Source organism: Galleria mellonella, unplaced genomic scaffold (genome assembly GCF_026898425.1).
Source record: "Galleria mellonella isolate WM207_F2 unplaced genomic scaffold, CSIRO_AGI_GalMel_v1 utg132, whole genome shotgun sequence".
Lineage (NCBI taxonomy): Eukaryota > Metazoa > Arthropoda > Insecta > Lepidoptera > Pyralidae > Galleria > Galleria mellonella.
This window is the reverse complement of record NW_026441989.1, coordinates 6,191,711-6,217,887: the sequence shown is the minus strand read 5'-3', so window position 1 is coordinate 6,217,887 and position 26,177 is coordinate 6,191,711. Positions and strand designations below refer to the sequence as shown.

General features: G+C 32.2%; 1 protein-coding gene and 1 long non-coding RNA gene across 2 annotated transcripts; one reads left to right on the top strand and one right to left on the bottom strand.

Moving 5' to 3' along the window:
- Positions 1 to 350: 350 nt before the first annotated feature.
- LOC113518476 (uncharacterized) lies at positions 351 to 1,091 on the bottom strand. The gene is made up of 2 exons (XR_003402284.3): positions 657 to 1,091; positions 351 to 584 (listed from the first exon to the last, which is right to left on the bottom strand). It is a non-coding gene; the product is annotated as an uncharacterized LOC113518476 (long non-coding RNA).
- A 956-nt stretch (positions 1,092 to 2,047) lies between these two features.
- LOC113518020 (uncharacterized) lies at positions 2,048 to 6,193 on the top strand. Its single transcript, XM_052903034.1, is given in 5 exon segments — positions 2,048 to 2,562; positions 4,462 to 4,516; positions 5,083 to 5,544; positions 5,547 to 5,823; positions 5,826 to 6,193. Coding segments are annotated over 5 exon segments (1,080 nt in total). The 5' UTR covers positions 2,048 to 2,560; the 3' UTR covers positions 6,110 to 6,193.
- The last annotated feature ends 19,984 nt before the right edge of the window (positions 6,194 to 26,177 follow it).

Genomic DNA, 26,177 nt, shown 5'->3' with positions numbered 1-26,177 from the left:
CTATGTCTATAGGTAACAGTGCCATTACAGAGTATACAGTCTTGTCTTGCCCATGATACTCCCCACGCATGTCCATTCTCGAATACCAAGGCGTTATACATGCCGCAACTTAGCGAACCGCACGCATAGTACTTAGACCCTATAGACCCTATCGTATTAGCATCAAGCTCCTAGACAGATTTTTCTATGAATTCTCTTATCAAGGAGATAAGAGTTACGTGAATAAAAATAATTGGCTTTGTATAGTTCTGCACAGAGAAGATTACTAGGCCATGAAACTGTACAATACAGATTTTTCTATTAGTTTTCCTATTTAGGACCTAAGAATTACGTGAATAAAAATCCATATGTTACGCTTAATTCAATAGTTTATTTCCACAAAAACAGCACTGCGTATACGAAGCGGAAAGATTGCCCTTCGACGAAATCGCTGCAGACGCCATGGCTTGTCTGCGATGACCTCGGGGCTGCCAACACTAGCACACTAGCAAATCTTGGTACAGCACGTGTATATAGTGATACATGGGCAGCAACAACCGCCGCAGTTACCACCGCTGCAGCAACCTCCACAGGGTCCGCAACACCTGGTTAGAAAAACGAAACTTATAATTTGTAATTAGGGATTATTCCTGATGTCGCATTACCAAAGAACTTACATTTTTGTATGGGTATGTGAAGAGTACTAGTAATCAAATAATTCCAAGGATCGGCCGAATTTGGTGATTTAAGAAAATAACGGATATTTTTCAAAGATTTTTAACGATTTTAATTTTTTTAGAGCTTTTTGTGTAAATCTCGCAAAGGATTTGATTGTACTGAAGACTACCGTAAATGTTCTTCTACAAAATATCTCTGCATACTTTAAATAAAGAAAAAAGGTTTGAATTTCTTTTTTAAATGAGAAGTATTTAAAGCCAGTACCATTATATATTAAGTACTAACCGGCCAGTAATTCTTAGTACAAATTTACCCCGCGCTATTTTATTCTGTAAAACTCTGACACACGCATATACTTATGCGTGAAAAAAAAACCGGGAAATAATAATTTCATATAAATTTTGTATACCATTATTTAGGACAAAATTATAAGAAATTACATAAATGATACTGAATTTCGTTTGCATTTTAATTGTATTCAAATTTACAATAAAACTATCTAGTACTAGTATCAGTGCTTAAAAATCTTATTGAAAATATTTAAAAAAACAAATATATTCAAAATGACACGGCCTTCTTGTTTTGTTAATAAAATTGTTTCAACCTAAATATCTAAATCAAGTGTTAGTTGATTATAGATATAATATCGTGTTTAAATTTACAGTGAATTTTTTATTTTGAATTTTTTTTGTGATAAATTATAACATATAAAATTTAAGTTTTGGAACAAAGATTAATTAAAGTTCAGAAGTAAGTAGCCACAAATATTATGATTACAAAACGTTAATAAATGATATATAAATATATGCTTTTTCCATATACAGATATAAATGATGGTATTTTTTAATATGTACATTCACGAACACGTTTTTTTTAACAAATAGTAAAAAATATAGATATGAATGTTTGCATAAGTACTTGTATATTTTTACTTATTTATTTATTTATTGTTGTATAATAATAATATAATTTATTTATTGAAATTGAAATTGTATATATATAGTGTATGATAAACAATATTTATATTTAAAAAGATAATATGCACATATTATATTACATATTGCAGCATAATCCATATATTAGAAGCATTCCTGGGTAAAAGTTTCAACGACACGAAATTCTAGCGCTGAGATAAACTAACAATATAAAAATACATCACTCGATAGCGACAGAATTATTTTCTTATAATACTCGTATATGTAATAAAAAAATTTTAGGTTCGCCATGGTTAAAGGACAAAAATGCATCTTTTTCACACCTCTGCGCACTTGTAAGAGTCGGGAGCTTAGAGGAGGTGTTTTATATATAGACTGTTACTGCATAAGACGAAATGGCTTGCAATATGACTGCAGAAGGAGCGGCTGTCAAACTTCTCCGCTGTGCCAAGCATTGCCTGCTCCTCTTTGTGAACCAGCTCGAGTGGCATGCCAAAAACACTACGCCAATCCCCACGCAGAAGCATTATCTGCTATTTGCGACATGGGGAGATTTTAACAGACGAGATTAATATAATTCTAAAGTAAAAAATACAAAATATACATTTTACAACAATACCTATATAGCTAATTGGAATTGTACTATAAAGATTTTTTTGTACATATGTTATTGTCATAAAAACAAACTGGCTATTTGAATTATTAATTACTTCAAATTTTAAAGAGGACAAATATGGAATGTAACAAAAGAAAAATGTGTTTGATAGAAGATTTTTTCACTTTGACTTGTTTAGATGTATTTTTTATAACCTAAAAAAATTGCGTAACTTTTAAATTCTAAATTATCTGAGTGTTTCATTACAAATTTTCAATATCTATGTAAATTTTAAACTTTAATAAAATATTTAAGTTAAACTCCCCCTCCTCCTTATATTCATATCTTCGGCTTGGATCTGTACCTACCTAAAATGTGAGTATATTTTGCTAGTAAAATAAGATATATGATAATGATAAGCAATATGCCATATGTATATATGTGAATAATGCTTTCACAATGTAACTATTATGATTTTACATTGTAAAACTAGTAGTAGGTATGGAATGACTCCAGAACATCAGTTTTCATCTTCGACAACGTCTAATTCCCGTTTTTATGCAACCAAAACGTATTTCTGTAGGTATCGTAAAAGGCGACCAAAGGAAGGTGAGAGATGGGCAGCAGCGTTCCTCTTTAAACATCTCCAAAACCTAACTGCAGTTGCCAATCCGCCTGTCGAGCGTGGCAACTACTAGTAAAACTCCTCAAGGAGGAGGCTTATGTTCAGCAGTGGACAGTTAAAGGCTGATATGATGATGATAATCACGACTCTGGAATGCGCTACCCATGGAAATAAGACAAATTTCTAACAAATTTATTTTTAAGAGAAAAGTCTACGAATATCTTTGGAAAAAACTGTAAAAGCAGTTCATCTTATCATCATCGCTTTTGATCTCTATCGTTGTTTATTTGTGTTATCGAATATAATCTATAAGTAGGTATATTTATATATGTATATTTATATTTGTATATATGTATTTTTATTACATATTTGTATATTTATGTAATATTTGTTTAATATATTCATGTATGTATATTTATATAATCTCTATTGTATGTGTTGTAATTTTTTTTACCGCATATTAAAATTTCTGTTTTGCCAAAGGTTGAGTGGGAGAGAATGCTATATAGTATTAAGTCCGCCTTTTGTACCAGACATTTTTTTTGTAATGTTGACCACATTATAAAAAAAATGTCACATTAGAAAAAGCATAAATAAATAAATAAATAAATGATGATGAAAACATATTTCTACTATAAATCATGCAACTAATTATATTAAATGGAAGCTAAATACGTATATTAAATTGTTTCATGTAGAAATAATTCTTTGAATATAGTTGGCTATAAAATCACTGCTACGTCGTGTCAAGGATAATTTAAAAGCCACTTTAAACCTGCCCATTAATGCAAAGAGAATTTTCTTTTATTAATACGTTTTTACTAGAATAGACATATGATTCAACGTGATTGCTTTGTCACAATGCATGCCTAAATACCGCTTATAGCGTAGGCAAATGGACAGAGTTAGGTCTGTGAATCGGGTAAATCCTGGTATTTAAAATTGGTTTGTATATTTATTAATGATGGTTGCTTCAACTTGTCTGTATACATATCTATACGTCTCACAATTTAGATCAATTTGGCATAGACACATTTTTGTCTTTTATTGTGTAAAAAATAGGTATATTCACAAAGAAATAACCAGTGACTTAATTCGTGGTGAAGTACTCGATTAATGACTGTATGTTTGGGAGACATAGATTAAAATTCAAATATTTTTAATCTATATCTCCGAAACATTCAGAATTTCTAATTCGGAATCTTTACTAATATTATAAATGTGAATGTGAGTTTGTTTATTACATTATAGCACCTTAGTGGTTTAATCAATCACTTTGAAATTTGATATACACGTACTGTATGGGCTAGTGAAGGTTATAGACTGCATTTTATCCCGGTTACTGAATGCATCCCGGTCATACGGACGAAGTTGCGGGTAAAAGCGAGTTATCTGTAATTGTCTATAATTAACAAGCAATTTTTTTGCTGCTTGGGACTAACAAGTAAACCCTATCGTATTTAAAAAGAATTATGAAAACCAGTTAAGAATTGGCACCATAATCGTTATACGAATTGAAAACCTTTTATTTTTTAAAAGTGACATTTATTTAGGAAATAATAAGTTCTGACGACTCACAGTAACAAAATAGTTTAATTTTTCTTCTGGAAAAACCTTAAAATATTCTTTTAATTTTCGTAATATTTCAGGTGCAGCCCTTGTGGCCCTATGGTATGCTACAAATACGAGGACTGTGGTCCGCCGGTAAGTTTCTTAATAACTATTTATTTTTACAAAAATATTTAGTAACTACTTAATTTTTAAAAGGCTGATAACAGTTCGGCGACTCTTCTGATGTTATTGGTGTCACCAGCTGCGATTGTGACTTGTGCAGTGAACCATATGCTTGTTTGCGTTCTTTCACATATGTAAAAAAAAATCAAAATAGTAAAATAACGAAAATGTGAGATTAACTAACTAATAGACAAAATTATTTTAGCTGCAGTGCTTGCCACGGTCTGCGTTCAAACGTAATGGATTACAAGATTGCCAGTACTTCCAGCAAGGATCAATTCGATATCTATGCCGGGCGGGTCCTTGCTGTCCGAAGCCCTGTCCTCCGCCCTGTCCGCCTTGCGTGCGTCGTCTACCACCTGGCAAGACCTACGTTACGCGCTTCAGTGACTTCGACCTGATATCTCAATGGTAGCTGTTGATGCCCCAGTTTGTTAACCATTTCAGCTCTCGGTAATAAAGTTTTCATTCACGCCACGGCGGGCTATGGGCAATCACCAAGATATAGGTATTATTAAAGTATAATTTTTTTACAGAAAGGAAAATCCCCTAATGGAAGTTCGAGGCCGGAGGAGGGCGGTGCGGAAAAAAAGGACGAAAAAGAAAATCAGTTGAAAAGAACGAAGAGTCGTGAGCTGCGAGGAGGCATTATGTATTATAGTTGCCACTGTATAAAGCGTAATGGGCTTCAACATGACTGTCGCCGAACGGGGTGCGGAGGTGAACCGTCCTGTTTAGTGTTGCCGGATCCACTATGTGCACCGAGTCAACTAGCGCGAGCACGCGGACTCGCTGATCCAACGCCACTAGCAATACACATGCGTGCTCAAGGCGGAGGCGGAACTGAAAGTATTGTAGATTCTAATTCTGAAAATGGCAAAAGATTCATTGTATGTGAACTGAAGGGTATAATGCCAAATGTTTCAACAGGCGAAAGTGAAGGAAAGTGCTGTAAGTGTCCCAAATCTTTTGCTGTTCAAATCGAAAAATTGACGATGGTAATAGATCTGGTAGTCACACATGTATTTGTATTAATAGCATAACACGGCCTTCAATAGTTAATACCATGTGTCACAGTAATACTTAGGATCCATCAGATCCATCAAATATGTAATCTATGTTTGTATTTGATAGAAAATCGATTACAACCATATTAGAGCGTTTTGCTAAAAAAGAGACGATAGGAAATGATAGTGAGATAGGACCCCGTGGTCAACCACGAAAAATTGCAAAGCCAATCAGCAATGAAGATTCTTGCACAAGACCAGGTCGTATTCATTCGCGTCACCACCACTTTGTTTGTAGGATACTCCTTGTAAAGCGGACTGTTGTCCATCTGGGATCCAGTCAGGCCGTAACTCACTTACTGGTGGTAGTTTTAGTAATACATCAGGCAATTCTGTTGTCCTTAATGGTGGGTTAATTGGCTCTCAACCTAGAGAGAAAATGAAATTATTGACACCTGAATGTTGTACAGGTTGTTCCGCGCCTACTGGCGGTGCAGCGACTGCTGATGGTGGACCGGCAGAAGGCCTTCCAGTACTGGTGATGAAGCTCTGCTAACCCTTAAGACTGAATTTTTAGAAAATTTAAGAAAAAGTGCAACTAAGATCATACTGAAAACGAATTAAATATTTTTGTTTTTTTTTTTTACTTGTTTTCTTATTTATTTTTATTAGTCTTCGCACGCTACTTCATACACGTGCAATTTGGAAATAGGTGTCAATTTCTAGATGGCATATTAAAATAAAACATATATCAGATTTTAACCTTCTGGAATACAATTGAAAACCACATTCATTTTGGTACAGTGGTTTTTGATTGATGCTGGTACCAATGGACAACTATTATCGATTTTGTAATTTATTAGAGAACGGTAATAAATTTTATTTCAATTAAAAATAGGTTTTATAATTCACCATCTTAATAAGATATATAAAATTAAGGCTAAAAGTATTAAATGTCTGCATTTATTACTGTGTAATCAAAATGTCTATGCTTCCTTGACTACCGCAAATAGTAATAATAGATACCTGCGTGAGAATGTTAAGATTTGATTGAATTTTATATAAGTGGATCATAAACTGAATATAACATACTTTATAATCTAAGAGATGGATAGTATTCGCCTACAAATATTAACATTACTGATGAATTATAGGTACGTTATAAATACTCTGATGTCAATGATCTATTCTATGTTTTCAATCTATTCTAGAACTTTGTAGTCAAAGGTAATAGTCACATAAATTAAGAATAGTATCTGCAGATAGTCATACGTCAAAACGTCATAGTCGTAGAATACAGGCGGATCTGACAAAGATTATATATAAAGATCCGTCAGTATTGTACGACTTTGACGAAAATCTACGAAGTTACAGCATCATCAAAACAATTATGTAAAATAAAAAAATTAAATAATGTTCTGGATATTTTGGTATGTCCAGCACAGAAAAACAAAATCATAATTGAAAGAAAAACAAATTATTTGAAGAAATGTAACCCTATCAGAGATCATATTATTTGAAAACGCCTATCTTTATCACCTAGCAATGTGTTCTATCAGTAAATCTCTTTCTTTTGTATTAAATAATTTAAAACCATATAGAATTAATAGAGCCCGTAATCGTTTTGTTACTAGTTCTACTGGTGTTTGTGGAAATTCTGGTGATAAAAAAGGCTCAGATTCACTAGATATTGAAGGCAAAAAACCACCTATAAGTTGCTAGAACACAAGGCTTTCGAATCCTCCCGATTCTTTAATATATGACATAAGTTAATTTCGAACATGGATATTATTCAGTTTTCAGTTTAGAAGCAAATGGCAAATGACTATATGATGAATATATTGCACAGAATAATCTAGAAATATGAAATAGCTAATGTTAAACTAAAAAATCACCTCATATGGTTATTATTTTTTATAAGTAAAACGATCTTAGAATACCTTGAAGATGAAAATAAATGTACTTAATGATAAAAAAGGCTACTTATAAAAAATGAAATACGGAAAACAGTATGCATATATAAGCTAAGTTTAAGTTGGCAATGTAATGCCAAATTGTGAGCGTTTACCTAATGTACCAATGAGCATATTTCGATGTACAGCTGGAGAGGTGAGATACAAAGTAAATAATTATTGTTTAATGTAACCGACATAGCCCGAAGGATAAGCAAGCTGAAGTGGCAATTGGCTGGTCACATAGCTCGAAGAACTGACAACCGATGAAGAAGAAAAGCTCTTAAGTGGCGACCTTGTAAGGGCAAATGCAGTGTAGGACGACCCTCCACTAGATGGAGCGATGACCTCAAATGTATTGCATAAAGTCAGCGGATGCAAGGGGCAAATGATGATAATTATATAGGAGAATTGCCGTCTGGTTCCGGCATAAAATGGGTCACTCCTTCCTTTCCCGTGGGTTCGTAAGAGTGCGACTGCGTGAACTGCATAGTCGAGGAAAAGGCACTGGCAATACCTTCTAATGGCAAAAATAATCTACGGAAGACGTTTATGTTTAGCAGTTTACTGTTAACTACTGATATAATGACAATAATAATCATATTGAAGATTAACTAAAAATATTTATAAAATAATTTTAATATTGATTATTATAATTAATATTGATTTGTATTTTCTGCTAGGTATTGGTTTCCGGTGTTGACAAATGTTCTAATACGTACCCTAATCCAGAATTTTTCTCATATCATCATATGATGTATAATATAATGTGCATTTAATACTGAGAGTTTCTCGTCAAAAAAAAATCCTGACCTTAAAAATCCATAATTATGGAACAAACTGATTAAAATATGAAATAAATACAATGTAAATATTTTTACTGTCCTTTTCATTTCTACTGAATAATACAAAATGTCATTGTAAATTAAATTTTATTATTATTTTAGTAATATTTATATATGAATTTATAATTAATAAATTACCAAGTATTTAGTCGTAAATAAATGTTCAATGCAATATTTTACATTTCACCGTCATATTAGAGGCATGCAACAGAAAATAAAATTTCATAATTACGAGAACCGGTAACGCTGTTGTTGTATAACATCTTTACTATTATGGGATTATACTGCACGCCATCATCTAAATCATTATTTTAACCAGTTTTTCAGGTAACGCATCATTGCCTATATCGATGGAGTTACATGTAGGTGCTTAGGTGTTTTTTTTTTAATGGATGATAATGGTATGGTAACCCCGCCTGTGCTATCGGTATACACTAGCGGGGCACCAGTGAGGGATGAATGGTGAAGATTAAAAGGCAGGTCAGTTAGCCCATCGGGACGAATTTAATGATAAAGTCACGATGGTTTCCAGAGGGAACCGCGTGGAGGTCGACCTGGTAAGGTGCATTGATAGCAACGGAGACTAACCTCCCCATTACTAACAATCCCTTCCCCCCGGTACTTAGGTGGTTACTATCTACCTATTCTACGAAACGAAACGACTAATTGTTTCGCTTTTAAAATTTTTTCTTCACTAAATTGACATTGTTATTATTAATAGTAGTAATATAATTTATTATTTAGTATTATTTATTAAGTTTATAAAAATCTCTCAAAAATCTCTAAAAATCAACTAAATAGAATGTTATAATAAACTTTTTAGATAGTTTTGTCACAAACACTTCGTTCATAATTCTATATAAACGGTAAATGTAGATATGGCATGTAGATAAAAACATTACGAGTATAAAATCCTGCAATATATAAAATTCAGATATTTAAAATCTTCCGAATGTCAAATAAAAACTCCTACTCATAATTATCTTCCATTAGTAAATCGGTTTGTGCTGTGTTTAGTAATCCATTTGTGAGTCAAGCTAGTAATCTTGTATATCGCTTTGTTAGTAGTTCCACAAGTGTCTACGGAAACTCTCATGACAAAGATCAGACAAGCAGTGAAAGAAAGTTACAATATAACTATTGTCAAAATCAAGGTACTCTGAAAGAATCGACCCCTACAATGTACGATGCAAGTAGACTACCAAATATCAAAGCCAAACCATCATACATACTCAATCACTTTTTATATTTTTTTTAATATGCAAATTATCTTACCCTACTTTTTTCGTGACTTGAAATAACAAATAATCTGATAGCCATCCTTATATATACATATATCCTTATATCTTTGAGTATTAGAAAGGTGTCATATTTACCAAGTGCCTCAAGAGTGAAGTACTGCTTCAACACGGGTGACTATGACGCCATCTGCACGGAACTCGATGGCATTTCTTGGTGTAATATTCTGGACAGTTGTCCTCTTGATAGCGCGGTTACTTTATTTTACAAAAACATCTATGCGTTACGGGACAAACATATACCTAAAAAAAATATTAGAAACGACGGATTCCCAAAATGGTATAGCGCTGCTCTCAAAAAAATTCTTAGAGAGAAACACAAGTACTGGCGAAAGTATAAAAATTATGGTAATATAAGTGACTATCACTCTTTTACTTTGTTAAGGAAAAGAGCGAAGAAGATTGAGTGTGATTGTTATAATAAGTTCATACAAAAAACTGAAAACGCTATAGTTAAAAATCCCAAATCGTTTTGGACGTATATAAATAGCCTAAATACTGATAACAATGTCTTACCGTCGATAATGACGTACAACAACCAAACGTTAGATTCAGCTCAAGCAATATGTGACGGCTTTGCTTCTTGTTTCCTTACAAACTTTCTTCCTTCTGATCCTACCAATTTGTCACTTTCACTACCGTTTACCTCAGATTCCTCTGGCATTGGTGATGTCATGATAGATAACAGTGAACTTTTAAAATTACTCAATGATATTGATGTACGTATGGGTGCTGGCCCTGATGATGTATCCCCGTTGCTGATTGCTCGCTGTGCTAAGAGTTTATGTTTACCACTTTCCATTCTATTCCAAAGATCGCTAAGAGAAGGTATCGTTCCGGATATATGGAAAAAAACATACATAGTTCCTATACATAAAAAAGGATCAAAATCGCAAATTGAAAACTTTAGGCCTATCTCTAAATTATGTCATTTTGCTAAAATCTTGGAAAAAATTGTCCACAGGCAACTCTATCATGCACTTAACAAATCCTTTATCATAGATCAACATGGTTTTATCAAAGGGCGATCCACAGTAACCAATTTACTTTCAAGTAATGAATATATCTCCTCAGCTATGGATATGGGTGATCAGGTGGATGCCATATTTACGGATTATAGTAAATGCTTCGATAGAATTGACCATCTGATACTTCTTCAAAAATTACAACTGGCCGGTATTCATGGCAACCTTTTTCGATGGTTTTCATCATATATTAACAACAGAACTCAGGCTGTGACCCTTAAAGGATATATCTCATGCTGGCATCGGATACCCTCTGGTGTTCCTCAGGGATCGATCCTGGGTCCTCTATTGTTTGTTATCTTTATAAACGATATAAAGTCGTATTTCCACTACTCTACTATCTTGTTATTTGCTGACGATATGAAAATATTGGCTAGAGTACATGACATAAGCGACTGCCTACATCTACAAGAAGACCTTAAACATTTTGATAGATATTGTACGATTAATAAATTAGATTTGAACATAAGCAAGTGTCACATAATTTCTTACACGCGCAAAACGGTTCCTTTAAAATTTAATTATACATTGAAAGGTTCGCAGCTAGTAAGGGTTGATCATGTCAGGGATCTAGGGATCACGCATGATGCTAAACTCCTATTCGATATTCATATTGACAATATTGTAAATAAAGCATCAAGAATGCTCGGTTTTGTTATTAGGTCCTCCGCCAATTTCAATAGTTTGAAACCTATTAAGGTTCTGTATTGTTCTTATGTGCGTAGTTTACTCGAGTACGCTTCTCAGGTGTGGAATCCGTGTTATAATGTATATATTAATAGGATAGAATCCATTCAGAGGAGATTCATGAAGTACTTGCAATACAAGGCGCGAACTGATGATCCCAACTACGAATCCAGGTGTAAGCGATTTCATTTTTTACCTCTTGCAACTAGAAGGGATATAGCAGATGTAATATTGCTAGTCAGTATCGCAAGAGGTGATATTAATTGTCCTGAACTGGTTCAAAGTATAAACCTTTTTGTTCCTACTAGAAATCGTAGGAAAACACCGTGTTTGTATGTACCGCGTTACAGAACCAACTTTAGGCGAAATTCATATTTCTGCAGAGCTCCAGTTAAGTTTAACAAATTATTGTTTGACCATGATATTGATCTGTTCCACACAAAGCCGCATGCAATTAAATTGCAGGTGGCAAAATCATTCTTTGGTTCTCGCCCTGCTGCACCTAATTGACTATTTTAGTAATGTTGTTTTGCTTTATATTACTTTTGTTTTGTTATTATATATCAAGCTAAAAGATGTCTCATCAAAATTTATAACTTTTTAATTATTATAGATGTGTGTATGTAGTGTGTATGTGTATGTGTGTGTGTGTGTGTGTGTGTGTGTGTGTATATGTATATATGTGTATGTGTATGTATATATATATGTGTATGAATGTATGTATGTATGTGTATGTATGTATTTTGCATATATAAAAACCGATCATTGTCATCACGCAAATGTGAAAACGATTCATGGCTTAACATAGATATAAATTTGATTATGTATTGACTGTAATTCAACTGTACGTTTTCCAAAAAAATAAATAAATAAATAAATAAATAAATATCCAAGCTGTTATACTCGTAAGTATGAATAGCACCAAGGATAACGATATATTCCACAAAGATATACATTGGTAACTCATTTATTATCATTTAACATGACGAAAAGTATGACCCGAAACTTTATTTCGAATAACTATAAATTCACTTTCATATTTTGATAACACACAGCATTGCTATATTTCAAGTAAATAGCAGTTGCAACAAACGTGAATGAAATAAATGCACACGACACAGATTGCCAATCTCGCCATATTGGCGAAAAGGGACCAGTAAAGCAATTTAAATGTATATTTCTAGGTACGCAAATATGGACACTACTTGCCGAGTAATAACGTGAAACCAAACTAAAACCTAAAATTTAAAAATATTACTTGTACATTATGATAAAATATCACTTGATATTCTTTGAGTATACGGAAACTAGGTATTAATTTTATGTTCGTGAGTTAAAATACTAGTATACCTTTGTTTAATTTTAGGTGTTGGGTCCCGGTGTTGGTAAATGCTATTATATATTTATCCAAACCTAGAATACGTCTCATATCATCACATGTCTTATTATAATATGGAAATGGCAATAGGATGCTATCGGAGTAAACATGCAAACCGTAAAAGAAAACCATAACTAATTTAAAAGGAAAATGGCGACTAAAATGCAAAGTAAATACAGAATAACGTATTAAAAGGATTTAATTCAAATTATCCTATCGACTACCACTATTAATGGTATTAAGTACATAAAAACAACCGATTATATTTAAATTTTTCTTCATAAAAATATTAAATAATCATAAGCAGATTCATCCCACCGTAAAATTCAATAGGCCATCACGCGTCTAAGAATGATTAATTGTAATGTATTGCTAATTGAATTTAGTTTCGGTCCAGTGAATAGATGAATCAATGGTTCAGTGACAGGTTGTGTTCAACGTTGACTACGCTATAACATAGCTTAGTTTTCTCTCATGCGTCATTACACGCAATAAAATGGTTTAAGAGTAGGGTAGGATTTACCATAATGACCAGCCTGAGCTACTGTATCTATAAAAAAAATATTGTATTAAAAAAGAAATATTTATTGCACAAAGTATAGTATGTCCTTTTTTCTCATGCATACCGCCTAGGAGTAGAATACTGTGAAATACTAGAAGTATCATGGATCTGTTTTTTTTCATATATTTTTAAATAATATGTAATATATGTATATATGGTGTTGCCGCGAGCTCTATTTTCAACCATCAGGTGCGGGTAAAGTAAATCGTGGGATCCGTTAAAAAAATATGCTCACGTCCGTACTCCTGAATGGAGTACTCAGAGGCATGTGTCAAATATTAGCATTGTGGTGAAGGGAATAATCGACATGCCCACCGTTGCTGAACATATTCATATCGTGACAGGAGCACAGCCTTTCGTCTTTACTTGGATAATTTTTAATTCTAAAAATAGGTACACAGCGTTGCAAATAAGTTTAAATGTTTGAGTAGATTGCTCTTCTTCTTTTTCCTCGCCTCTTCCCATTACGCGGAGTCGACTTTCGTAATCACACGACGCCATTTATTTCGCTGGTATGTGTCACTATCGTTTAAGCCGAGCTCCTTCATATCCTTCTGGACGTTTGACATCCAGGTAGTCTGCGACCTACCTCGTCCTCTCTATTTTATAGCCATGGAAAGGCATTTCTTTACAACCTGGCAATCGGGTCGCCTGATTATGTGTTTGTACCACTTTAGTCTGGACTCTACAGTTTTATCTGCGATAGACACAACCTTCAAACTATTTCATATTTAGTTGTTGCGTACTTTACCTCTACTATTAACTTCAACTGCTCATCGTAACCTGCATATTTCAATGGTGTGAAGTTTTTGTTTATGAGCAGATTGCTGAAAAATTTTAAAAATCAAAAATTTTCGATCATTTGTACTTACTTTGATCACACGTAACATAAACTATATAACTGATTTTAACCTGTTTGAAAATTACTTAATTAGATATTAAATCGATTAAATTACGTGGTTGATTTATACTTTACTATTACTACTAGTAGTTAGTAATTAACTTCTGCCTGCAATTTCGCGTGGCATCAGTACAACTTCAGTTATCATTACATATAGTTATATGTACATATATAATTAATGTGATGGTGGTAATAAATTAAGGGCATGTGGTTACGGCATAGACCGTATAGGCCACCACTTCCTTTCTCGTGGGTGTAGTAAGAACTGACTAAGGGAGGATGAGGGATGGGCAGCAGAATCCCTCTTAAAACATCTCTAAAGCCTAACTGCGGTTGCCAATTCACCTGCCAAGCATAGCAACTACTGGCAAACCTCCCCCCCTCCCAAGTGGGAGGCTTATATTCAACAATGGGCAATTGAAGTCTGATATGATGATGACGATATAATTAATGTGAACAACTACAAAAATTAACATCTTAATAATAAAAACTATACAAATAAAAATTCATCATTATGTACGGACTTTTTGTATCTTACGAGTATATCTTATATGGAGTACAGACCTACAAAGACCGGCTAGTTACAATTTTACTACATGTATATGAAAATACATTCAATAGAAAATTATACAGACGTCTTTTAAACCGTAACACATACATCAACGTCTTATTTTTATGCACTTTCATTTTTTCTGCGTTAACTATTGATCAACGGGCTGATTGTTTGACTAATCATTTCTGATTATTATAGCTTATGAAAGAAATGTGTAAATACATAATTAAATTTTTCTAGTAATTTCCAATACAATTTATTTATTTATACAATACATTTATTCTATACACAGAACAATTATGTGCCCTTCCCAAAAACCTCGCAGGGTTTGTTTAGGTAACAACATATACTTAATAGTTACTTATCTTGATATGTATAATTTATGTTAGATAGTAACAAAGTTATTAAATTTATTCCATATTATACATATTTTTTTTAATTTAAACCTAATTTTTTCGTGATTTCTTTGTATATATAAATAGTCTGTATTTCTATAGGCAATTTATTTTGATTTTTTTTTTTATAATACAGGGGGCAAATAAGCATGCAGCTCACCTGATGGTAAGTTGGTAAGTGACTACCGCTGCTCATGATCATCCACAACACTAACGACATTGCAGCTGTACTGCCGGCCTTTTAAAAAGGAATATGCTATTTTCTTGAAGGTTATGATGTCGTATTGGTTCGGAAATATTGCTGCTGGAAGTCAATTCCAAAGAGTGGCTGTGCGTGGAAAAAAGTCCCTTGAAAAATGCACTTTTTTTATGGATGATAATGGAATGGTAATCTCACCTGCGTTAACGGTATACGCTGGTGGGGCACCAGTGAGGTGAGAATGAAAAGGCAGGTCAGTTAGCGCATCGTGATGAATACACTTGGAATTCAGCACAATGTTTTCCAGGGAGGACCACATGTAGGTCGACCTAACAAGGTATATTGATAACAATTGAACTAATAGTCCGCATTACCATTTCCTTCCCACTTCAGATTTACCGTTTGTTTGTTTGCTATTCTAAATTGCATAAAAAATTATTAATTCATCAGCTGCATATATTTTAGTGAGGTACTGCCAGTTTGGTGTAACATTATCTACACGAGAACACTATTGTTCTCATGTACTGTTTACTAAGTAGGCACGCATTTAGTTAGCGTTACAATTCTCACAGCCTCACATCACGTAGCCGGGAACACTCAATTGGTGAAAGCTAATAAATCTCACATATAATTATAACCATAGAAATGTCACATCTGTACATAATATTTATTTAAAAAAAACGTTTTAAAATAACAGACTTTTATATGTAAGTAATTTTACACATTTTTATAGGTATAAACAAAAGGAGGGTTTTTATCCGCGACTTCGATATTTTCGAAGTACCTCCTTTACACCCCCTAGTAAAAAAAAAAAACTAAATAAGTTTTTTAAAATTATTTCCATTGCAATACATCCACCGAGCAGTCTGTCAGTATATATATATATATAAATTTTGGTGTTTAAACATAGAAGAGGCAAAATAACATGTCAAGATACGAACAATATCATTGCGTTATCATTACTTTCCAAACATTACCCAACCTAATTTCTCACGGAGTTTTATATCTGTTATCATATTATCTTCCTATTTTATTACATCATATCTAGGTGCTATATACCAAATCTTTAATAATTCAAACCTATACACACAAGACATATAGCTTATATTCATTCAGGCGAGATGCGCACTGTAATAGTGAAATTCGTTCACATCTTTTGTCGATTGGCCTGGAACAGTCGTGTATGACAAATGCTGGCGATTTGTTTTGTTACCGTAAATGGCTCTCTACTATGTAATGTGATGTGCTAATGATGCTTTACGGTCGAATAACGTATATTAAGTATACCCATGTAGGAAACTGAAATGAAATGTAACAATTTCTCTTGCAAGATAGATAGCAACTAGCATAGCTTGCTAGATGATAATGCTTGAAGTTGCATTGTTGTTCGAAATGATGAATGAACTGACCTTTCAGTTTTAAGAAACTGGTAACCTAACTAGAAATGAATGACATCATCTCACAATATGGTGTCCCTCATTCGTTGCCATTTTTGCTAATTAAATAGCAATGACATTAGTGATTTTAATGATATTAGTTAAATTACCTTCATGCAAAATTTGAGATTTTTTATATTATCACATAGTGCTATGTGATTCCAAATCAAGTAAAGCTTGTGTTATAGCCATAGTGTATATATTAATGCAATCAGGTGTACCTATGTAGAATGAATACAAGTGAATACAAATATTTGTATTATGCGGGGATCGATCTTGCAGACTTCGGCTATAATATTTACTGAAAGAAATAACCAAATAATCGAATTTACTAAGATATTTATAGAAAAACACTTGTATTCTTGCACAAAATGGTATTGTAATAAATACCTAACTAGTTTCGCCGTTTAAAACATTGTAAAAGCTTATATATATAAGCTTATATATATATCTACAGAAAATAACTATTGTATATACAATAGTTATTTTCTGTAGATTGTGCTCAGACTTTTAGCGACCGATAGATGGTGAAGGTTGTCAATTGTAAAGGCCGACTATTTTCTTATTTGTTGCAGTTTACACCTGTCCACCTATTTTCATGATATGCCTTATTTATCACGCTCAAACTGAACTAATAATTATACACTGTGTACCCACTAGTACAGGTATCCCGTAACCCCATTCAAATAACAAAGATGAGCTGTCTTAAATACTTTATCGCAAGCCACAAAAAAATTATTAATAAACCTCACTTAATAAATTATTATTATTATTTCAGCCATTAACTGTCTACTGCTGAACATAAAGCCTTCCCTATAAGGGGAGTTTTGCCAGTAGTTGCCACGCTTGGAAAGTGGGTTGGCAACCGCACTTAGGCTTTTGGAGATGTTTTAAGAGGGACGCTGCAAGTGAATATAAATACTAATAATAAAAAAATATATATAATATATAATAAACTCGTAGTTTTTAATTATAACCTTTAGTGGTGTTGACATGTTTATATAAATTCGATTATGTTTTATTCTATTACACAGAAACAAGTTCTCCGTATCGTGGGGGATACTGAACTGATCAAAACTCTAGAACCTTTACAGTTACGTAGAGATGTAGCCTCCGACATGTGCGATGGGAGTGCTCAAAAGAGTTTATCAATACTTACGCACTGTGACAGTATAAAATGGCCTTTCCCGTGACGTGTTTTCTTCGTCCTGTAAATTCGAATCCTTCAAACATAGCGTGAAAAGACACATGATAAGCTAGCATAGTTTGGGTAATCGTTGAGAGTAGAACATTATATTTTCGTTTGATCGTATTCATTGTCTCCGTGTTCGATGTGAATGTCGTGGTCACATATTGCGTTATAATAAAAAAATGTGTATTTTAAATTTATAACACAAAGTAGGTATATTTTCTTGCTCTATTGATTATTTATAAGAAAATTATGCACCGTACGCAATTTAGCGCATCTGAGACTAGACGTAATAACTTATCTAACGGGATATTATCAGGAGTACAGAATATGTATTACATTAATTTAAGGAAAGTGGCTATTTAAAATAATAGATGCTAATGAATATTCAAATATAAAATTATTATGATATGGAAATTATATATTGACCGTCTACCTAAGCATTTCCCAATTGGCCAAGGTTTAAAGTAATCTCATTTACGCAAAACCACGTGCCTTATCTTTGTATTACAGAGGTCGTTAATTTCAGCAAATTCTTCATTATTATATACGATTATAACATATTTTTAAATATTACGTAAACTTCAATTACAAAACTTATGATTGTAAAATTTTTTCTGAAGACAAATGCTTTTTAATTAATATTTTTTATTGTGTTTCTTGAGTTTTAATATAATTATGTAATTTTATAAAATTATATGAAATGTAAAGTAAATATTACGTAAACTTCAATTACAAAACTCATGAGTATAAAGAATTTTCTAAAGACAAATGCTTTTTAATAATTATTTTTTATTGTGTTCTTTAGGTTTTAATATAATTATGTAATTATATACAATTATATGTAATGTAAAGAGTGCATAAAACTGCATACAGTTTTTAATTATTGTTTTGTGACGCCAAAACCTTGCAATATCGTGGTCTGTTATGGCAAATTAGGCGACCATTGAATATAATTAGCTACGCATTATTTTTGGGCTATAAAGACTAAAAAAATGGTTAGGTACGAGTTGAATCGTCATGCCGAGGATTCCGTAGATAAATATATATAACATAGAATGAACTTTATTGCATTTCTCATACAAAATAGATGTTTGATAGTTATTATTATTGATACTGAAATTCATATTTTTTTTTTATTTTGGGCAATAATTGTGGTTAAAAACGGGACGGTTTGTTTTTGAAAGGTTTTTGTTAAATTCACAAAAACGATGCTAGTTAGAAACATCGTCTTATATTTTCACATATACCTATATATAATATTCACATATACCTTTATAAGCTATAATTATTGCTTTAGAAACTTCGGAAATAAGGGAAGAGGTTTTTTTTTTCTCACAGTTGTAATTTAAAAATTACGCATTATAAAAATTAATAAAAAACAGTTTTAAAATATACGATTGAATACCCTTCTATACATAAGACAAATGTCTAAGAAATTTGCTTTTAAAAAGTTTACGAATCTCTTATGAATAAACAGTGAATGCAGTTCATCATCATTATCATCATCACTTTTAATCTCTATCGTTACTTTATTGGTATTATAATATATTGTTGTGTATTATGTAGGGATTTATGTAAGCATAATGAACTTAATGTGCAATATTTCTCCATTCTATATATTATATAAATTTTGAGTCAATATAGATACGTCTGTAACTGTTTATCCACAACAATTTTCAATTTTTTTACCGCATAGTTACAGTTCTGTTTTGCCAAAGGTTGACTGAGAGAGAATACTATACAGCACTATACTATACTATTAAATCCGGCATTTGTGTCAAACATTTTTTTGTAATGTGGTTAATAAAAATAACTAAATAAATGATAACTGTGATTAGTAACTCAATTTTTGAAAACTTGAGTATCAGTTTTAAACGTCCTAATAAAGAAAATAATAATAAATTTTCCATTGTTTCCATCACAATATGTGCGGGCTAATGATATGTTAATATTCTAAATTTCAAATAGATAGCATTAGTAGTTGCTGAGATATAATGCTATGACAGATGGACGGATGGACAGACATAGTCGCATCATAAGGGTTCCTTTGAACCTTTTTTGTACGGAACCCTAAAAAGAAGTGCAGTATAAGATCTATATCATCTATATACAAGACAAGAAGTAAATCAGACACATTTAAGTTAAAAGGGCACAATGAAAAACTATTCCGGAATGAATTAAAAAAGAATGCTCTCAGTTGTGTCTTTCAGTAAGCAAAAATTGAAGGACTACTCCCTCTTAATGAGCTGATACTCATCATCTTTTTCCTATGCAAAGGACAAGCGATGGTTCAGTAGGTCGATTTTTCATAATACTTAGAACTCTAGTAAGTTCATTCTGATTTAGTGTTGGAAGAAACATCGGGCAGTTAAGAGTCAATCTAGTTCTACAATATACTGGCTTACTGTATAGAAATAGATCACCCACTGTTGACTGCCTACCTGATGAAAAGTGATAATTATTATCTATAAAAATGAATATCAACATGTATATCACAGAATCCATTGTGATTTCTACGGTATGTTGTCATTCCAGAAAAGTGTAGTCTATATTTCATTGTCATATCTTACCCTTCATACCGAAATATAACCTTACAAGCATAATTGCTTCATGGCCAATATACCTTTAGAAATTTAAAAATATTTCTAATTTTAAAAAAAATCTTATAAAATATGCTAAAGCAAACAGGTCATCTAGCTGCTAGTTTTATTTCTGTTCTTATAGGTCGGTATAACAAATGTTGTGATCCCAAAAACGACTAGAGTCGACAAATGCCTTTGATTATGTACATCAAAATGGATTATAGTTCTCAGTATATTTATTGTTATATTTATAATTTTTAATCTAGTTCGTAAAACTGATATGAAAAATATTAACAATATATTTTTTATTTCAGTTTTTGAACATTGTAGAAAAATGGAGGAGATTTTTATTGCTATCATACGTCAAGATTGATTTATTGCCTAGAGTAATTGCAATAGCCCTGACAATAGTGTCGAAAAAAGTGTGTCACCAGTGTTGGACCGGGCCGCTATTTGCGGATAAAGGAGTCATTTGCGGCGGCTGAATACAGATTTACCTACAATAAACGAGAGGTTTCTATATTGCGATTTCTAGCAAATTATAACTTATCGCTGTGTTTTCCTTTAGTTATAAATTTTCTATAAAATATAGACAATAACGTAGGTTTAATAAACCGTAAGTTTAGAAAGCACTAGTAGTAAATACCTGTAATCATATTGAACTCACCTACATTTATTGTTAGTAGATACATATTAGCTGTATTCCACGGTCTTGTCTGCATGAAGTACGATAAAAATGTATCCCGTTTTTTAAGGCGATTCATTTGTCCTTAACCTTCGCCCGTGTGAGCGTGGTTTTAACTTTTTCTCTCCGCTACTCGCTAAGAATTATTGCGATGACAAAGAGTATGCCATTGTAAAGAGTTGTTTCGTCGAATGAAAGTGTGTGGTTTACACAGTTTTGGTTCTAAAAGTCTAACTTAAAATGTAATGTACATTTTATCTTGATATACCATCTAGAAGTTATCTATTTAATTGGTTTTCCTACTTCTGAAATTCACGCGTACGAAATGGCGGGCATAAAGCTAGTATACAAATTAATATTGACAAAAATAGCTACAATTGTATATTTACATATAATTCACAAATAAAATACAAAAACATGTAATACCTATTAAATGTGAAATGGGATAAATATATCTATACGTAATACATGCGCCAAGCCTATTTTTTAAATTTCTGCACTCTAGTCTATACAATTGTTCTGTCTATTCTCAAACAAAATTAATAGTATTGTCATGCATATTTTTTGACATTTTGCGACACGAGTTCTCCATCTGAATACCAGCGGTAGACTGCCGCCTGCATTCCGCGGCGAGACCCTCTTCAACTCTCTGAGACGTAATTAATATAAATTTAAGTTTTCACATTAAAATTTTGACCAATTTTAAAATAACACACAGATTAAAGAAAAATGTATCCGCTATAATTTGGTACGTGAATTTTAAAAATCTGTCTATCTGTTTTGGTTGAATACTGTTTTTATAAAATGATATAGGTATACTTTTTCTTCATTAAATTTATGAAACTTACAATTAAAATAATAAATCATTTCAAATACACAAATTACTTTAAGGGATCGGATTTTAATATTTTTTTAGATTATTACTGTTACCCTAATTTGGGAATAACGTTTTAAAAATGACCTTACCGTCGGTATGGTCTGTTTTTCTTAAATTTCTTAAAATTCCTTTAAACATATAAGCATGATTGTGCAACAGTTATTCAGAAATTTAAACATTCAAACACCTTTATAGCTTTTCATATAATCAAACACATTAAAGCACTGTTTTGTTTAAGATGTTCTTTACACTAAATACTAACGCCAGTTTATGGGGGGGGGGAAGGGATTGTTAGTAATGGAGACTGAGAATCCCATTGCTAGCAATATACCCAACCAGGTCGACCTCCTCGGGATTCCCCCTGGAAACTATCATGATTAATTTCAGATGAATCCATCATGATGGGCTAACTGGCCTGTTTTCATTCTCATCTATCACCCTTCACTGGTGCCCCGCCAGCGTATCCCGTTAGCGCAGGCGGGGTTATCATTCCATTTTCATCCAATAAAAAAAAAACGACAGTTTATGAAGAGCCTTAAATGAAAATGATTAAGTATTTATTGTAAAACTAGATTTTTCCTGGGACTTCGTCTGCGAGACCGAGATATGTAGTAAGATGTGTGAGAACGGAAAAAAAGTAGCCTATATCCTTCTTCATCTCATACATAATAGTACGTACACGTACTATATATACTACTAAATTACATATTAATTGTTTAACAAAAGCATTATAAGATAACAAATGAATTTACTTTCATATTTATAATAGTAGTAAGGATATTGAACACCCATGCATGGATAAGATTCTGTTGAAGATGAAGAGAATAATTGACATCAACTCCATGCAACATATTTGAGGTCATTGCTATTCATCTCTCTATCTGTTAAAAACATCGTCTTTGAAGCTAGCTGTCGCAATAAACAGACTTTTCCGCATGATATGTATACATGGGTTCAAAAGTTAAAGTGAGCTAGATGTCTTATCTAAGAAATACCTTCGTAGGCGTAACTTTCAGAAGTACGATAACCGATGTTTTAAAGTACCTACTTCTAGATAGTGTATCAAGATAAAACATATACCAAATTTTAAGATATACCTACATTCTGTGACACAACTGTGGAAACTACATACAATTTGGTACAGTAGTTTTTGAGGCATAATAAAAAATAAAAAACAGGTCAGTTAGCACATCCTAACGAATTCCACAAGAATTAATCAAGATGGTTTCCAGAGGGAACAGGGTAGAGGTCGACCTGATAGCAATGGAGCTATTAGTTCTCCTTTATTAACTATAACTTTCCCCTTTGAACAAACAGTATCTGAATAAGATATTGAGTCATCGTATGATGGGTAATAAAAAACCAACTGAGAATTTTCTTAATAGTTACCTTTCTCTTGGATAGTCGAAGAAACATAAAATTAGTAGTTAACATTAAAATCAATATGGAGATGCATTTATTTAACTATCTTCGCGCCATGTCCCCTGCATTCGATTATAAAACTATAAAAGTTTTGGTGAAAGTTCCAACAATTTTGGATATATCTAACATAACACGCACGGAGCACGCAAATAGCTAAACTCGTTTGTGAGTGAGTCGACCGAGAATATCAACTAAACAAGTAAATGTATTTATTTGTGCTTAATAGTATCCTAGTTACGGAGTTGCAATTATCGAGTAGAAATATTTTTATAGTACTTTCATTGTACTTTTTAATAAAATTTTCAATTACCTAAACATTTTTCTATTTCAAATTTATTTGATCAGACTTCTAATAAAATCTAAGTGTCGTGGCTACGATTAAAGGTCCTGGATGATTCCAAATACACATAAATCGATCTAGTTATTAATATTGCAATAAACGAAAATGTCTACAAATTCTGCATTATAAAATAAAGAAGTAAAATACCTCCAGTGTTTTCCATGGTCCCTTAAATGTCAAAATTCAGATTAAGAAATTAATTGATCTAAAAGTTTATCTTATAATAAATTCAATACTACCAATTACCCGGTAGAAATCTAAATCACTGATTAGTTAGTAAGGCTGAAGTTATTATAATTTAGATAGTGTATAATAGTTAACTTGATTTATAACGATCAATTTAATATGATACTATATATTAACTCCGGGAAAAATCTATTTAACGAAATTGAATGATTGCCATCATCATTCATCATATTAATCGCATATAACTAGACTATCGTTAGACTAACCACAATATCATTATAATCATCAGAATATACATTATCACTACAGACTTGGTGGAAAGAAAAATAAATATTTTTTTTTATATGGCGACAGAATTTTAACAATTCATTTGATTTGGAAGTTTTAATGTCTCCAAAGCAAATCCGAGTTTAACAATTAGGTAGCCATCTGTGCCATGTGCTATTCACTTTGACCCTCTATTGTAATAATAAAGTGATCTGAATTTATACGTTGACCTCGACTTTAAACTCAGACACACTGCGTTCTTGTATCTGTGTTTAGTACTAAGTTTTTTTTATATAGTCCATAGTAGTCTAATGCCTTTGCCATATTTAGAGTTACAATCTTGGATATAATTTTCTTATTATTATATTTTTTATTATAACTTGTATATTTTTTAAATTTTCTATGAAACTTACTGTTTTTTACTTAGGTGTATATTGTTTTTTAAATTCTTAAAACAAATTCATAATTTGTTTTGGGACAGCAGGTACTGTTCTTTATCTATATTTCAATATGCTATGTATAACTTTTTAAAGTTTCGACATAATTACAATAATTGTATTAATTATTTATTTATAAATTAGCCTATGCCCTTCTCCATCCTAAATACTACATAGATATTTATATATAAATTTTATAATGATTAGTTTAACTGTTAAAGCGCCAAAAGGTACGCAACAAACAAATTTACTAAAAGGGAAAGGAATTGTTAATAATTGTGATCTAATACCCTCATTGCTAGCAATCAATCCTATAAGGTTAACCTCCACGCGGTTCTCTCTAGAGACCATCTTGATTAATTCTTGTGGAATTTGTCACGATGGGCTAATCGATCTATTTTCATCCTCACCTAACATTCCTCACTGGTGCTCCGCCAGCGTATACCGATAGTACAGGAGAGGTTACCATTCCATTAAAAAAATAAAACAAAGTAACTTTCACATTTATAATGTATTAAGGATTAAATATTGTTATTTAATGCGTAGTCTATACTTATCTTTTGCGTATATACCTTTTATTTTACCTTTCTACTCATTAGTTAAATTGCACACACTCTGTAGTGTTACGTGAACGCTAGCCCTAGAGGTCAAATGGTATATCTGTTCGCAGTTTCAAGAAAGATCAAGGTGATTGACCAGATGTAATGGAATTTTACATGGTCTGTATTAATATTGAACGTAAGACCAATATTATTTTGAAATTATGACTATTTTTTACACCACGAAAGTGACAAATAAGCATACAGCCTGTCTGGTGGTAAACGGTTACTATAGCTTTTTGACATCTGCAATACTAGGGATGTCACTTGCGATTTGCCGACCGTGAAGAAACCTTAAACCCTTTTTGAAAACACCCCATACTGTGGTCTCTAGGTAAAACCTCGGCAGGGAGTTCATTCACAGCATTTATTTTTCGCAGGAGAAAATTCCTTTGAAATGGTACTGTACGTGACCATTTATACTGTTAATAACAAGTTAATAGCTCATATGATAAAAACTACACATATTATCCAATTATAGATCAGTTAATAAAATATACAATATCATATCACAAATTATTAAATAATTGACTTCATCACCCATGGTAAATAAGGGCCAGCACTTATAAAAAATGTAACTATGAAAATTCTATGAACAGTGCAAAAAATATAAAGAGATATAGAATGTATTATTTTCAAATTAGATTACATTAATGTTATTCTTACCTAGGGTAGTCTAATTATAAAATTTTAATGACTTAGTGTAAGCTAATGTATGTAACTCATCATCTTTTCACACTCTTTACCACGTTCAAAACACCCAAATCAATACAAATAGACATGTTCATAAACAAAAATGTTTATAT